General features: G+C 41.6%; 1 protein-coding gene across 6 annotated transcripts in view; it reads left to right on the top strand.

Moving 5' to 3' along the window:
* The window catches only part of TEP1 (telomerase associated protein 1), a 96,309-nt gene extending 80,990 nt beyond the window's left edge, over positions 1-15,319 (top strand). For all 6 annotated transcript variants that reach the window (XM_087916397.1, XM_087916399.1, XM_087916400.1 and 3 more), the window contains 7 exons: positions 103-221; positions 3,508-3,657; positions 3,740-3,860; positions 12,057-12,153; positions 13,310-13,524; positions 14,212-14,316; positions 14,871-15,319. In XM_087916397.1, the coding sequence (XP_087772523.1) occupies positions 103-221; positions 3,508-3,657; positions 3,740-3,860; positions 12,057-12,153; positions 13,310-13,524; positions 14,212-14,316; positions 14,871-15,017 (954 nt within the window). In that variant the 3' untranslated portion in view covers positions 15,018-15,319. The remainder of the gene's footprint in view (positions 1-102; positions 222-3,507; positions 3,658-3,739; positions 3,861-12,056; positions 12,154-13,309; positions 13,525-14,211; positions 14,317-14,870) is intronic.
* Positions 15,320-17,460: the final 2,141 nt, after the last annotated feature.

Genomic DNA, 17,460 nt, shown 5'->3' on the forward strand with positions numbered 1-17,460 from the left:
TGGCAATAGCTCCTTGGAGAGCTCCTTGGGGAAGGAAGTGCAAACAGTTTCAGTGGCTGCTTTCAATGGATGTCTGTTGTTTTTTTTAAAACCAACTTCCAGGTTGCCCCCCGATGCATAAGTGCTCTCACTTTCCATTCTTCTCATACACTCCTTGTGGCTTGTGATGGGATCAGCCTTTGGGATATAAGTGACAGAATGCAGAATGTCAAGGCAGTTAGGTAAGACTGGGCAAAGCACCATGAGAGTAACTATCCATCCTTTTCTTTCCTGGATTTATATGTGGGTCTCTCCTTGGAGTCTGTTGAAACCCAACAGCAGCTGCTGTAAGAAGCAGAAAGATTCTTCATAGTCTCTGTCCTTAATATTGGCAGTCCTCGACTTATGACTGTTCACTTAGCAACTGTTCGAAGCTTGAAAAAAGTGACTTACAACTGTTTTTCACACTTATGATCACTACAGCATCCCACATGGTCACGTAGTCACATGATCAAAATTCAGATGCTTGGCAACTGACTCATATTTATGACAGTCGCAGGCTCCCGAGGTCACGTGATCCCCTTTTGCAACCTTCTGACAAGCAAAGTCGATGGGGAAGCCAGATTCATTTAACAACCGTGTTAGTAATTTAACAACTGCAGTGATTCACTTAGCAATTGTGGCGAGAAAGTTCATTAAATGGGGCAAAATTCAAATGTCACACTTAGCAGCAGAAATTTGGGGCTCGGTTGTGATAGTAAGTCAAGGATTACCTGTACTACGTCCAGTAACAGGGTGCTGAGATCCAGAAAGAGCTTAGAGAAGAGCAAAAAGGTTATTTGGAGGCTGGAGATAAACTGTATTATGCAGGATTGAAGGAACTAGGTATGTGTAATCTAACTAAGAGAAGGGCTAAGGGTGATATGATAGCAGTATTTCAATACTGTGTTTCCCGGAAAATAATATATATACATATGTATATATTTTGCTACCAAAAAAGGTACCAGGTCTTATTTTGGGGGGTTATCATCCACTGACTAACCTCACTTCTGCACATCACCCACGGCCTCCTTTTCACTGTCAGAGGCCTTCAGGAACTTCTTTTTCTGCAGCCGGCAAGCCTCTGCAGCTGATGACAGAGCTCTGGATTGATCCAGAGCTTTTGTTATCAGCTACAGAGGCCTTCAGGAAAGCCTTGCTGGCTGCAGAAGAAATGGGCCAACAAGGCAGGTGTTGGGGTGTGCAAGGCCTGGCTACAACTATCCAAAGGTGAGTAGTAGGGTAGCTCCACCACCCCCATCCACCCCCGGCTTAATTTGTACCCATGCACTCTAGAGTGGGAGGGATCTTAATTAGGGCTTATTTGCGGGGGGGGGGGATAGTGCGCATGTGTAAAAATAAAGCTAAGATTTACTTTTAGGGTAGGTCATATTTTCGGGGAAACAGGTACTTGAGGGCTATCACAGAGGGGATCAACCTATTTTTCAAAGAATCTGAGAGGAGGACAGGAAGTAGCAGGTAGAAGATTAAGAGAAATCCAATCTGGAACTGAGGAGAAATTTTCTGATGACAAGAACAATTAATCGGTGGACTGGCTTATGTTTAGAAGTTGAGGGTGCCGCCCCAATAGAGGTTTTCAAGAAGAGACTGGACAGCCATTTGTCCAGAATGGTAGAGGATCTCTTGGTTAAAGAGCAGGCTGGATCAGAAGACCTCCAAGGTCTCTTCCAACTGTATTATTCTATGGTTTGTGCCTTGCAGAAGACCCTCTTTGACATGAAGCAAGTAGATTCCAAGCGCAACAAAAAGAAAGTCTTGTATAAGGTTTTGTGGAAGTCACAGCCACAAGGTTTTAATGCCAGAGGAGCAGTAGAACTGTTAGGAATTAGAAGCACTCAGTTGCAGATACAAATGATCAAGAAAGACTGAACAGTTTTTGTGGGTTGCTTGAACTGGCCCAAATAGAAATTTGATGAGCTCAGTCTTCCCACTTTTGGGATTGTCAGAAGATAAGGTCAAGTAGGGATTTAGGGAACTGCAACCTCCAAAACATTTTGAAGGTATAATAACAGAGTTGGAAAGGATCTTGGAGTCTTCTACTCCAATCTCCTGCTCAAGCAGGAAACCATATATCATTTCAGGCAAATGGTTGTCCAATATCTTCTTTAAAAAACCCAGTGCTGGAGCACCCACAATTTCTGGAGGCAAGTTGTTCCACTGACTAACTGTTCTAACTGTCAGGAAATTCCTCCTTATTTCTAGGTTGCTTATCTCCTTGATTAGTTTCCATCCAGGTTGGTTCTTGTTCTGCCTTCAGGTGCTTTGGAGAATAGCTTGACTCCCCCTCTTCTTTGTGGCAGCCCCTGAGATTCTGGAGAGCTGCTATCATGCCACTCCTACTTCATTTCATTAAACTAGACATACCCAATTCCAGCAACTGTTCTTCATATCTTCTAGCCTCCAGTCCCCTAATCATATTTGTTGCTTTTCTCTACACTCTTTCTAGAGTCTCAACATCTTTTTTTTAATTGCAGTGACCAAAACTGGATGTAATATTCCAAGTGTGGTCCTACCAAGGCATTATAAATTCCTACTAACAGTCCATATGATTTTGATTCTATCCCTCTGTTAATGTTACTGTCAAACTCTGAAGCAAACCTGGCTGAAGCCATCTTGTACTGCCTCATAGTTGCCACGAAGCCAGGGAGGGGGAAAGGAGGGAGGAAGTAGATAGTCAAAATGACAAGTGGTTTCACTGTGGGAACCAAGGTCATTGTAACAGGTGGCTGGGGAAGGAGATGAGCCTGCTAACCATCCTAATTGGACAATTAATTGTCCCGTGACACCTGGGAGTGGGGGATTTTTACTCTTAATTAGGTGAAAACAGCAGGAATTGTTAGAATTGGTTTTCACTGGGTGTGCCGATATGATACCAGTGGTGGGATTTTTACTACCGGTAAAAACATTTTTACTACCGGTTCTGTGGCATGGCTTGGTGGGCATGGCTTGGTAGGTATGGCAGGGGAAGGATACTGTAAAATTCCATTTGCTCCTCTCCCCACTAACCTGCTTTCCAGCTCCATTCTCCTGTGCAAAAGAAGACCCAGCCGATCAGCTGGGACTCAGGAGGCAGAGAATAGATGGGGGCGGAGCCAGTCAGAGGCTGTATTTGCCAGTTCTTCAAACTATTCAAAATTTCCACTACCCGTTCTCCAGAACTGGTCAGAACCTGCTGAATACCACCTCTGGATATACCCAATAAACAAGTTCTTTGAGGAATCTACTTGCCTCATAGTTCTGCTTTCAATGGGTGTGTTACTTGGAACGCTGACAGTTACATTGACAAAGGGAAAACTGGACAGATCCTTGATTTGATATTACTGGAAAGATCTCCTGCCCAGCTGATTCCAGAGGCTGCCTGTAGTGGATGGTTCTTGTCATCTATTGAGTCTTATTGAGCCTGTTCTTCACCCATCAGTTGCATTTCCACAACTGTCTTTAGCTAGTTGTCTTCTTCCTCTTGCTTAGTGTGATGCGTAGGAGAACTTTGTGGCAAACCAAAGGAGTCTCTGTGCTGTGCATGGGGACGCTCCCCACCTTGGGCATTTCAGTTTGTGGGCTAAGTGATGGACACTTGATGGTTCTTCAACCTGGAGATGACAATTTCCAGAAGTTCACGTGAGTAAGAGATCTGTGGATGGTGATGAGGTGGAAGAAGGATTTATTTCCTGGCTCTAGCTAACTGACTTTCTTCCTGCAGAGATATGTTCCCACGTTGTTACTATGATTATAGTGCTTTCGATATATCCCCATCTGTTGAAGAGCAGGAGGAGGTCTTACATGTGTGGCACACCATGGAGAAACCTGACTTGATGAAGATGGTGAGCTGGAGTGACATGTCCAAATGAAAGTCCTTCCAAAGATTGAACCTTCAAGTTACTCCCACATCATGCTAAGCCATTGTTTGATTTGTTTGGATTTGACTCAAAATGTTGTAGAAACCCAGTGACTGCCCCTTGTGAGTCCAACCAGCTGTGGTTGCTTTAATAAAGCATGGCTTAGCACATTGTGTGACTTGATTAAAGGATGGGAGGGATACTCTTTTATTTCTCAAATCAGCCAGCTGGCTTCTCTCTGCCTCTGTAGGTCTGTCTGTCTGTCGGTCTGTCTGTCTGTCTGTCTGTCTGTCTGTCTGTCTGTCTCTCTCTCTCTCTCTCTCTCTCTCTCTGTTTGTCTCTGTCTCTCTCTCCTCCCTCCCTCCTTCCTTTCCTCTCTCTCTTTCATAGGAAGTAAATAATTTTGGGGTTGTCTCTTTGTCTCTGTCTCTGCCTCTCCCTCTCCTCCCTCCCTCTCTCTCTTTCATAGAAAGTACTTAATTTTTGAGCTGTCTCTTTGTCTCTGTCTCTATCTCTCCTCCCTCCCTCCTTCTCTCTCTCTTTCATAAAAGTAATAATTTTGGGCTGTCTCTCTCTCTCTGTCTCTCTCTCTGTCTCTCTCCTCTTCCCTCCCTCCTTCCTTCTCTCTCTTCATAGAAAGTAATAATATTTGGTCTCTTTGTCTCTCTCTCTCTCTCTCTTCCCTCCCTCCCTCATTCTCTCTCTCTTTCAGAGAAAGTAATAATTTTTGGTCTATCTCTGTTTCTGTCTCTCTTCTCCCTCCCTCCGCTCTCTCTCTTTCATAGAAAGTAATAATTTTGGGGCCATCTTTTTGTCTCTCTGTCTCTCTCTCTCTGTCTCTCTCTCTCTCTCCTCCCTTCCTCCTTCCCTCTTTCTTTCATAGAAAGTAATATTTTTGGGGCTGTCTGTCTGTCTCTGTCTCTCTCCACCCTCCCTCCCTCCTTCCCTCTCTCTTTCATAGAAAGAAATAGTTTTGGGATTGTCTCTTTGTCTCTATCTCCATCTCTCCTCCCTCCCTCCTTTGCTCTCTCTCTTTCATGGAAAGTAATAATTTTTGGCTGTCTTTCTCTCTCTCTCTCTCTGTTTCTCTTCTCCTCCCTCCCTCCCTCCTCTCTCTCTTTCATAGAAAGTAATAATTTGGGGCTGTCTTTCTGCGTCTGTCTCTCTCCACCCTCCCTCCCTCCTTCCCTCTCTCTTTCATAGAAAGAAATAATTTGGGGGCTCTTTGTCTCTGACTCTCTCTCTCTTCCCTCCCTCCCTCCCTCCTTCTCTCTCTCTTTCAGAGAAAGCAATAATTTTGGGCTATCTCCCTGTCTCTGTCTCTCTGTGTTTCTGTCTCTGTCTCCTCCCTCCTTCCTTCCCTCTCTCTCTTTCATAGAAAGTAATCATTTTGTGGATATCTCTCTCTCTCTCTCTCTCCCTCCCTCTCCCTCTGTCTCTCTTTCTCTCTCTGTGTCTTTCTCTGTCATCCCTCCCTCCTTCCGTCTCGCTCTTTCATAGAAAGTAATAATATTTGGTCTGTCTCTTTGTCTCTGTCTTTGTCCCTGTCTCTCTCTCTTTGTGTCTCTCTCTTTCCTCCCTTCCTTCTGCGCTTTCTCTTTCAGAGAAAGCAATAATTTTTGAACTCTCTCCTTGTCTCTGTCTCTCTCTCTCTCTCTCCTCCCTCCCTCCCTCCTTCCCTCTATCTCTTTTATAGAAAGTAATAATTTTGGGATATCTCTCTGTCTCCCTCTCTCTCTATGTGTCTTTCTCTCTCCTCCCTCCCCCCCCCCCTTCCATCTCTGCCTTTCATAGAACGTAATAATTTTTGGGCTGTCTCTCTATCTCTCTCTTTCTGAGTCTCTCTCTCCTCCCTCCCTCCTTCCTTCTCTCTCTTTCATAGAAAATAATGTTTTCAGCTGTCTCTCTCTCTCTCTCTGCCTCTCTGTCTCTGTCTCTCTCTCCCTCCCCCTCTCTCTCTCTCTCTTTGTCTCTCTCTCCTCGCTCCTTCCCTTTCTCTCTTTCATAGAAAGCAATTATTCTTGGGATATCTCTCTGTCTCTCTCTCTCTCTCTCTGACTCTCTCTGTGTCTCTCTCTCTCTCTTTGTGTGTCTCTTTCTCCTCTATCCCTTCTTCCCTCTCTCTCTTTCATAGAAAGTAATAATTTTTGTCTGTTTCTCTGTGTCTCTCTTTGTGTGTCTCTCAGTGGAATGTTAGATCAATTCCCATATCAATCAATAGTTGCTTATACAAAACTAAATCTGTACATAGTAAAGACAAACATGAGAATTCAGCCTCCATTGTTGACAAACTTAGATGTTTCTGTCTAATAGACCTCCATCCAATCAATGCCTTTCCCAATAATACTACAGTACCCAATGTAGATTTTTGTGTATTTATGTCTGTAGCAAAACTTGCATCAGCATATGCAGTTAAATTCAGTTCATTTTTAGGCTCCAAATACAATGCATAATGCATTGTTTGTTTCAGATATCTTAGCACACTTTTAGCAGCTTGCCAGTGCCTTTCAGTTGGCTCAGTGTTAAATCTCGCTAATTGGTTAACACTGTATGCAATATCTGGCCTTGACCAATTACTCAGATAAACTACCAATCAAGGACTGCCAAATTTTCTTATCAAAAATAGGATGTTGAACATCACTTTGGCAAAACTTCTGGCTCATCGGTGTCTTAGCCGGCTTACAAAGTACCATTTTAAAACTTTTTAGTAATTGGTTAATTTTATCTGCCTGTGAGATCTTGTATCCTCCCCTAGTTCTATCTATCTTTAAACCAAGATATTGTTTGATTTCTCCTAATTGTTTTATTTTAAATTTCTTTTCTAACAGTGAGATTATTTTAGTAGCTTCTTGTTCAGTTTTGGTGATTAATGCTATGTCATCAGTAAATAATAACAAAAATGAAATTACACCATTACTTTCTCTTTTAAACAAACATGGATCAGCCATGCCAGCTACAAAGCCTATCTCAGTTAATTCTTTAACTATACATTGGTTCCACTCATATCCTGATTGCTTTAAGCCATAAAGACTCTTTTTTAATTTCCAGCAATCAGTTGTATTATCATTTTTAATATCTAATGGTTTCTTTAAATAGTGTGTTGCGATGGTGCATGTAGATATGCTGTCTCTACATCCAAATGATTTATAATGTATTTCTCCTTGGCTGCCCACACTAATGCTGCCCCTAATGTAGTAGCCTTCAGACTAGGTGCAAACACCTCATCATAGTCATTTGCAGTCTGATTGAACCCTTGTGCTACTAACCTGGCTTTATGGGTAACAGTCCCATCTACAGCTGTCTTTAGCTTATATATCGATTTACATCTATGGCATGTTTACCTGGTGGTAACTTAACGTTTTCATATACCTCCAACTTTTTAAATGATTCCAGTTCTTTATCACTGCTTTCTGCCAAGCAGCCTAATACTTAGCAGGATACAGTTTCAGTTCATTATAATTACTTGGAACTGTATTCACTTGGCATACAACACTAGCCTGATATCTATCAGGTGGTCGGGTTGAATGTCTTGGTAATACAGGGCTTACTGCTGGACTTTCCTGTGTCACCTGCTCCTGTTCTTCTACCTTCGCCTGTGCCTGTTCTCCTACTTCCTCCTGTTCTTCCTCTTTAATGGCTATTTGTGGTTTACTTATTTTATCTATAGGGACTATTTGGGTGTCAATAATAACATCATTGCTGGATTCCTGTTCCAATTTATCCCATCCAACGTGCTCGAGAAATTTTGCATTAGCACTACAATAAACATGAGCTGTGTCTTGATCCCAAAATCTAAATGATCTATAGTTGGCCTCATAAACCACAAAAAATAACTTCTTAGCTCTATGTTGCCCTTTCAGTCTTACTTGTGAGGGAATATGCACCCATGCTGGAGCTCCAAATGTGTGTAAGTAACTTAAACTTGGTTTTCTGCCATGCCAACGAGTGAATGGCAATTCTCCAGTTGTTGTATTAATTAAATAGTTTAAAACATGATTGCTGCGCATTATGGCTTCACCCTACAGTTTTTCAGGCAAACCTGAATCAGATAACATAGTGCGAGCTATGGCTTGTAATGTTTGCCCTCTTCATTCTACAAATGAGTTATGTTGTGGTCTGTAAGGTGCAGAACATTTATGCTCAACACCAGCCAATTTTAACATAGTTTGGAATCTTTTGTTAACAAACTCAGTCCCATTATCAGTAACTAAAGTAATTACTTTACTCCTCATTTTTCTCTCAGCAAACCTTTGCCAGTTAAAGAAATGTTGGAATGTTTCTGGTTTGTTTTTCATAAGATAGCAGAAACCATATTGTGAGTAATGGTCCATAATACTCAAAATATAGCAGGTACCTAAACTAGGTTTTTTAGGACCAATTATGTCAGCAAACACAACCTCTAAAGGTTCTTCGGTCTTAAAACCATTTAGTCTGTTTGGAGGGGTAACCTTATTTTTCTCCTGACTACAAGCATTACAGTTTAAGTACTTGCTACAGGGTTTCAATTTTACTCCCTGTGACAGTTTGACAGTTTGTTTGAGCGTTTTGAAATTAATGTGCCCCAGACGTCTATGCAATAAATGTATACATTCATCATGTGGCTTAACATTGTTATAAACTGACTTAGCCATCTTCAACTTGTCATCATGTATTACATATAAATCATTCTCTAAAGTAGCAGTAACACTTTTACCCTCTTTCACTATTATACAGTTATCTCCTCAAAAGGTTACTACAAAACCAAGATTAACTAAAGCCCTTACTGATAATAAAATTTCAGTTTAGGTACATATAACATAGTTAAATGTACGTTTATACAAGAACAATATGCAGTACCTTCACCTGATGCTTTAATCTCCCATCCATTTGCCAATGATACATGTTGTTTACTCATAGACATCTTTACAAATTTCTTTCTATCTTTAGTAATGCATTGCAATGCTCTACTATCAACAACCCACAAATCATGGTTTACAGTTGAATTGCTAGACATAGCTAAACTAACATTCTTCTTAGCCTTCTGATGATTACCTGTATTCTATCTTTTCCCCTTCTTACAGAATCTAGCTATATGTCCCCTAACCCCACAAGAAAAACATTTCCTAACAGTATAGGCAGTTGAAGACAAATCCTTTTCTTGTGGTTGTTCCTTCCTCAGTTGGTCCCTATCCAGTTGTCGTCTTGCTTCTACTAACAACCTTCCAGTTATGTCAGTCAATGTCAGTTTATCTCTGGGCAGGACTTCCAGTGAATCTTCATAACTTTCATCCAAACTTTCATCCATAATAATCATCATAACTTTCATCCAATGAAGAAAGAATGATGTAAACTTAATGCAGCTCTGAAAATATCAGTTCTTTTCTATGTAGCTCCTGAAAAGTTCTTTTCATGAAGCTCAATGAGCTAACATATCTCCACCTTTCAGAAGACATCCTCTAAACAGTTTACGTGTAAGATGTATACGTGTGCACCTACACTGTCACGAACATAAATCCTCTTCAGATTCTCCCAACACCTAGCAGCAGACTCTTCTCCATGAATATAGACTAGCTGCTAGTCACGCAGTGTTAGTCCAATTATACAAAGAGCTCGTTCGTTGTTCTGTTTAACGTCAGCAAGCTTCTTGGCATCATCATTATTTGGATCCCAAGCATTTACATCCAGTGGGTCTTGAACTACATTCCATAAACCTTCTCTAAGCAGAAGTAGACTGCCCTTCATAGACCAGGACACATAGTTTGTTCCATCCAACCGGCTATCAGTGATAGATTTGTTGAAGTGTCTTGTGCCATCTTTACCAGGATAGTAACCCACAATTAAACAGTAAACAGCTGTTTGTATACAGTACTATGCATTCACACTAACTCTCAGTTATCTGAGCCTGGTATGGCCTGGGCCCATAACCAGTGTTGAGGTAATTCCCCATTAGGAGAATGAGGCATACAGGGAGACGTATTGAGAGAAGTGTTTGAATAATACACACAGAGCACACAGATACACTGTACAGTAAATGTAGGTTTTTACTTCCAGAAACTTCTAAACAAAGTTTAAACACAGTCAGAGTCATTCACAGGTAAATCAGTCAGTTTTCAATCCAGGGATAATCCAGTAACAAAGTCCAGTGTCAAAAACAGTTCAAATCCAGAATATCAGTAAATTAGAAAGAATGGCAATACTCTCCAACAGAAGGGAACAGAGACTCACTCATACTCTCTTCTGAGACTCTTTTGAGATTAAGACTAAGACTAAACAACCCAGATTTCTGGCTCCATCTTATGGCTGTTTGAGAAACCACACCCAATTACCATTTTTTCATTTTCTTAAAGATACAGTATTAAAATGTTTATCCTGGTTTATATATTTCCAACCCAAATGCCTGTTAGGTGACTTATATTCCTAAAAATAATTTTTCTCTGTCTATCTCTTTATGTCCCTCTCTCTCCTCCCTCCCTCCTTTCGTCTCTCTTTCATAGAAGGTAACAATTTTTGGGACATCTGTTTGTCTGTCTGTCTCTCTCTCTGTCTCTGTCTCTCTCTCTGTCTCTCTCTCTCTCTCTCTCTCTCTGTGTGTGTGTGTGTGTGTGTGTGTCTCTCTCTCCTCTGTCCCTCCTTCCCTCTCTCTCTTTCATAGAAAGTAATAATTTTTGTCTGTCTCTGTCTCTCCCTTTGTGTGTGTCTCTCTCTCCACCCTCACTCCTTACAACTCTATCTTTCATAGAAAGTAATATTTTTTGGGCTGTCTCTTTATCTCTGTCCCCCCCCCTCTTTCTCTCTCTCTCTTTGTGTCTCTTTCTCCTCCCACCCTCTCTTTCATAGAAAGTACTAATTTTTGTCTGTCTCTCTCTTTGTGTGTGTCTCTCTCTCCTCCCTCCCTCCTTCCCTCTCTCTCTTTCATAGAAAGTAATTTTTGGGATCTCTCTCTCTCTCTCTCTCTCTCTCTCTCTCTGTGTGTGTGTTTCTTTCTCCCCCTCCCTCCTTCCATCTCTCTTTCATAGAAAGTAATAATTTTTGAGTGCTCTGTCTCTCTGTGTGTGTGTCTCTTGTCTATCTGGCTCTCTCTCTCTTCCCTCCTTCCCTCTCTCTCTTTCAGAGAAAGTAATAATTTTGAGGCTGCTGTCTGTCTCTCTTTCTCTCTCTCTGTCTCTCTCTCTCTCCTCCCTCCTTCTTCCCTCTCTTTCATACAAAGTAATAATTTTGAGGCTGTCTCTCTCTTTCTCTCTCTCTGTCTCTCTCCCTCCGTCCTTCCCTCTCTCTCTCATAGAAAGTAATAATTTTTTGGGCTGTCTCTTTGTCTCTGTCTCTCTCTTTGTGTCTCTCAGAGAGAGAGACACACACACAGAGAGAGAGAGTCTCCGTCTGTTTCCTCCTTCTCCCCCTCTCTGTCATAGGAAGTAATAATTTTAGGCTGTCTGTCTGTCTGTCTCTCTCTCTCTCTCTCTCTCTCTCTCTGTGTCTGTCTGTCTCTCTTTGTCTCTGTCTCTGTCTGTCTCCTCCTTCTCCCCCTCTCTGTCATAGGAAGTAATAATTTTAGGCTGTCTGTCTGTCTGTCTCTCTCTGTGTGTGTGTGTGTGTGTCTGTCTGTCTCTCTTTGTCTCTGTCTCTGTCTGTCTCCTCCTTCTCCCCTCTCTGTCATAGAAAGTAATAATTTTTAGGCTCAATTGTAGTCGTAGATTGAAGGTTACAACAGTTCATTTAGTGACCGTTCAAAGTTACAAGGGCACTGAAAAAAGCGACTTTTATGACCATTTTTCACAGTTACAACCTTTGCAGCATCCCCACGATCAGGTGATCAAGATTGGGACACTTGGCAACTGGTTCATATTTATGACCATTGCTGTGTCCTAAGGTCAACTGATTACCCTTTTGCGATCTTTTGACGAGCAAAGTCAATGGGAAAAGACAGATTCACTTCACAAAAGGGTTAACTAACTTATCAACTGCAGGGATTTACTGAACAACTGAGGCAAGAAAGATCGTAAAACGGGAGCAAAACTCCCTGAACAATATTGAACAACATAAATTTTGGGCTCAATGTTGGTCGTACGTTGAGGACTACCCGTAGTTATTTGTAGAGTTTAATTAACGAGGAATTTCATTTGCCATTATCCCAGTGGACTTTTGTATCTGACCTGGTCTCTCTCACCTTTGTTCTTGCTTTGTGGTGCTTTTTCTCCCCTGTAGAAACTGAGCAAAGATAAAAAGGCCAGAATCATTAAGCACATCAAGTGGACACCGAACAAGCCTTCTAGCTTCGTCACTGTTGCCAGGCTGGTCAAAGGTGAGGCTGTGCTGGTTTCTTTTTCTGCTCAATATACTTTGAAAGGAAATTCATTCCCAATTTTTGTGCTTATGGTAGAAGTATAATAGATATTTTTAGCCTCCTGTGCAGTGAGCTTGGAGCTATGTATTTGTTATTTATTTAAGAAAATCTCAGAGGGATCTCTGCTGAACCAACACACACACACAAAAACCCAACACAGGTCTAGGCTGCATAAACAGAGGTATAGAATCAAGATCACATGAAGTTTATCACTTTATAACACCTTGGTAAGGCCACACTTGGAAGATGGCATCCAGTTTTGGTTTGTCCACAGTTGGAAGATGGCATTCAGTTTTGGTTGCCACAATGAAAAAAAGACATTGAGACTCCAGAAAGAGTACAGAAAAAAGCAACAAAGATGATTAGGGGACTGCAGGCTAAAACATATAAAGAACATATATGTGTACTGTAAGGAAAAGAAGGACTAGAGGGTGACATGATAGCAGTGTTCCAGTATCAAAGAAGTGGGGTTCAAGCTAGTCTCCAAAGCACCTGAAGGCAGGAAAAGAAGCAATGGGTGGAAACTCATCAAGGAGAGAAGCAATCTAGTTTCCTGTATGAGCAGCGAGTGTTGGTCTAGAAGACCTCCAAGGCAATGGTGGGATTCTATCAATTTCCCTACAGGTTCGGTGATTGCGCACTTTACATGCAGAGGCACACCTAACATGCGTGCACAGGTTTCCAAACACCAGCTGAGCCTCTGCCATGCCAATCATCTGAGAGGATAAAGAAGAGAAGAGCGCAGGACCGGGTGGGAGGGCTCATCGGAGCTACCTTTTTTTACTATGAAATTGCTACCGGTTTGGGAGAACTGGGCTGAACCAGTAGCATTTCACCACTGCTCCAAGGTCCCTTCGAACTCTATTATTCTATTCTATTCTGACTGAACAATTATAAATATAAAACTTCTAGTAGGTGGGTTTTCCTTGGATTCAATAGAGGGTTAATTTCATAGGATCCGATAATAGGGATGGCACAGAGAATCTGGCACGGACCTCAGAGAAAAGGGTCCCTGATTTCTAAAGGAATGAGAGATAACCTAGGTACACAAAAGGATGATAGACAACTACATAGAGGGTCATTTTAATCCTTGCTTTTCCTATTTTTTTGGAAGACAAATTATTATATGGTGATTCAGAGGGATTTCTCTGGAGTCAGATTCCGCACATAGAGGAGGAGGAGGAGGAGGAGGAGGAGACAGAGCAGGAGGATGAGGATGAAGATGAAGAAAAAGAAAAAGAAGAGGAAAAGGAGGAGGAAGTAGAGAAGGAAGAGGAAGAAGTGGAGGAAGAAGAGGAAGACGCATCTAAGGACTGGCAAAAGAGGAAGGTGAGACAGATTCAGCAAAAAATGGTTGCCCATCTCTCCTATGTGAGCAAGAATTATGTCATGCCACTTCAGTCAACTGATTGGCAAAACTACTGTTCCCATTTACTGAGACCCTTTCCATGTTGCTGGAGGGAATGACCCACTTGTCTTATTCAAAGTCCATTCTCCTTCACATAGCAACACCAGTTACTGGATCCAATCTGGGTTGAAGACCTGGGCCAGAGGTTTAGTCTTCCGAGTTTTCAGACTAATGTTGGAACCCATCCTTAGTAACTTCTCTCTCACCATAATGTGTGTTTTGGGCTGTTCTATGCATAATACTTATGTGGTGCCTGGCTGTATGTGGTTTTTTAGTTGTTGATTGGGGTGTTGAGCATCCCTGTTGACTGGCAAGAGGCCTGTTTCCCATGCTTAAATAATTTCTCTGGCTATTTTTGTACCTGCTTGGCCAACCATCTGAGTAGCTGCCAAATTGGATGTATGTCCTTGTTCATTGCAATGAGTCTACCAATGAGTTTGGGTCTCCTCAGCTGTGTTCTTGCAGTCTGGTGGTTAGCTCCCCACTTCCACCTCCCATTTTTCCTAGTCACAGGGACAATCCCATGAAGGGGATCATACCACTTATCATTGCTCAACTAGGTCTGATGCAAGGGCTAAAATTTACTCCGCCTCTTTTTTCCACCTTAGATCCATTGTGACACAATTACAGCTTTGCATCTGGTGGGAGACAGGATTGTAACGGCATCCTGCGATCAGGATGTGAGGATTTGGGATAGCAGCACAATGAAGTTGGTGAGTGTCCCTGAATAATGCTGGGCTGAAGTTAGGCCAATGCCATGGCTGGCCTCACCTTGTTCTCCCTCAATGCAAGTTTCATTTCCACTACTATGTCTTTACCCACACATGCCAAATGCATTCGAGATGCATTTGATGGCCAGAATGCTACAGTTAATCTAGAGATCCCTGTGCCTTACATAACTTGTTCATACAAAAAAAATCTATCTGCCGATAATACTGATTTTAGGACTAAGACTTGAATTTTTACTGTATATACTTCTAGAAATTTACAAGGAATGTAGTGCCCAGAGAACTCCTGCTACTCTTTAGCTAGACTCTATATAGAGCATGCTGGCTAGGGAATTCTGGGAATTGAAATCCACATATCTTAAAAGTTCTTGAAGTTGACAAACGCTGCCATAGCGTGTACAAAAAAACGTTTAAGACCTTTTCTCACCATAGACAGTATCTCTCTCCCCCACTCCCAAAATTGCAAGCCATTCCAATATTTTGCATTCTTCTGCTGATGTCTCTTTTCTTCTTTTCCTCCTTCCTTGTCTTGTTTACAGATTGGCCAATTTCGATGCCGGGCCCCAGTTTCCTGTCTCCAGCCCTCCCCTTGCAAGGACTCTTCTGTACTCCTGATGGTGGGAGATACTTTGGGCACTGTTTACTTTCTGGATTGGGATACACCTTTGTGTGGGAAGAGCTTTTGAATGCCACTCCAGTCTCTTCTGACCTGTTCAGCAAATCTCAGGCACTGAGAATAACCCTCAATGTTTCCTGGGACCTGAATGTGGTTCCTATGTTGGGGTTGATGGTGGCTTAATAACCACGAGAGTTTAGATTGAGCCTTACAGTCAGGAGAAATGAAAACTCCAAACATCTTTTGATCTTAGCAGAGACAGGATTGAATGTAATCATAGGGTGTGCATGGGAATACATAAAATTTATATGCAATTTAGAGATTATTCACTTGATATTTAAATGGAATTAAAATTAATTTTCCCTCGCTGTATGTAGTGTGTCTTCAATCTTTTTTTTTACATGTGTATTTTTTTTGTCTCCCTCAGTCCAAACCACCATTTTACTTTCTCTCACTGAATAATTGAGACCCTTAAGAACATCTTATTATTTAGTTATATATTACAGAGGAAACTAAAAGTGAGATTATTTAGGACGGATTAAGGCAGACCTGGAATTTAAATTTGCTCATGATCAACTTATGTAAGTCCTCAACTTATGATCAGTTAGGATCAGAATTTCCATTGCTAAACAGGTGGTGATTAAGTAAGATGTTTTCACAAACCCTTTTCACGGTGGTTTTATGTAAATCAGGGCAGTTAAATTAATCACCTGGTTTCTCCCATTAACTCTGCTTGCTGGAAACCAGCTGGGAATGTTGCAGATGGTGATCACTTGACCCCAGGATTGCCTCAACTATAGTAACTGTTAGGAATGTAAGTCACCTAACAGTTATTTGGGTTAGACATATATAAACCAGGATAGACATTTTAAAACTGTCTCTTTAAGAGAATCCTAAAAGTGTAATTGGGTGTGGTTTCTCAAACGGCCATAAGATAGAGCCAGAAACCTGGGGTCTTAGTCTCAGAAGAGAGTGAATCGGTTTCCTTCTGTTGGAGAGTATTGCCGTTCTTTCTAATTGACTGATATTCCTGGATTTGAATAAGTATGATACTGAACTGTTTTTGACACTGGAATTTATTATTGGATTATCCCTGGATTGAAAACTGACTGATTTACCTTTGAATGACTTTGGACTGCCTATTCTGAACTTTGCTTCAACATTTCTAGAAGAAAAAAACCTACATTTACTATACAGTGTATGTGCACTGTATATTATTCAAACACTTCTCTCAAATACCTCTCCCTGTATGCACTCATTCTCCTAATGGGGAATTACTTCCACAGTAACTACATGCTGGTTGCCAAGCACCTGAGTTTTGATCAAGTGACTGTGGGGATGCTGCAACGGTTGTGTGAAAGATGGTTGTAAGTCACTTGGTGTGGTTATAACTTTGAACAATCACAAAACAAATTGTATGTCAGGGACTGCCTGCTACATTCCATCTCCCTGCTGCTGAAGATTTATTCAGATTTTTACTGTCCATGTCCAGAAGCTCATAAATTAAGAGTTTCACCTGAACTTTCTCAAACCTTGAATACTTGCTTGCCTGGAGTAGTGACACTTCCATAGATCCCTTTGGAGGAATAATGGGGTTCAAGGTAAAGGTAAAGATTTCTCTCGCACATGCTTGCTAGTTGTTTCTGGTTCTAGGGGGGCAGTGTTCATCTCTGTTACAAAGCCAAAGAGCCAGTGCTGTCCGAAGACCTCTGCGGTCATGTGGCTGATATGACTAAATGCTAAATGCACATAGAACGCTGTTACCTTCCCACCAAAGAGGTCCCTATTTTTCTACTTGCATTTTACACGCTTTCGAACTGCTAGGTTGGCAGAAGCTGGGACAAGTAACCAGAGCTCATTCCATTACATAGTGCTAGGGATTCGAACCGCTGAACTGCCAACCTTTCTGAGGTTTCAAAAGTGTCTTAGGCACTCAGTGTCTTAGGCACTGAGCCACCGGGTCTCAGGATGGGGTTGAAATGCATTACAAATAATACATCTAATATTTGGGGTTGATGAAAGTTAAATCACAGCTAAGAGTAATTTTGAGGTAAATTCACCATTCTGTGTATGAACAGAGCACATAGTATAGGATCTAGGCTCAGAATGAAATAGGTCTTGGTTGATTTCAGCAGAAGTGATCGGATGAGAGAGCAGGACAAAGCCAATGACATCAGCAGTGGAAAGAAGGGGGAGGGAACACACATGAGTAGATAGTCTGTGCTCCAGAATTTGTTTAATCCCAAACTGAGAAATCTCAAAGCATTCTGGAATTAAGTTCTGTAGAACTGGGCCTCTATGGAGTCTATGGAGTCATCTCAGTCATCCAAGATCATAGTTGTTCCATGCCTGTTTTTCAAAAGGCAACTGGACTTTCTGTGTTTTTTTAAAAGACATTTCATCCGAGCAGCTTTTTCAGTTTTGACTGAATGAGGAAAGGTGGATTTATATTCCTTGCAGTAAATCCTCCCATCTTCTACCACGGATTCAGAATGGAAAAAGCTTCTTGGATG

The sequence above is a fragment of the Pseudonaja textilis genome, chromosome Z (genome assembly GCF_049901715.1).
Source record: "Pseudonaja textilis isolate UNSWEBS1 chromosome Z, rPseTex1.2, whole genome shotgun sequence".
In the NCBI taxonomy this organism is placed as follows: domain Eukaryota; kingdom Metazoa; phylum Chordata; class Lepidosauria; order Squamata; family Elapidae; genus Pseudonaja; species Pseudonaja textilis.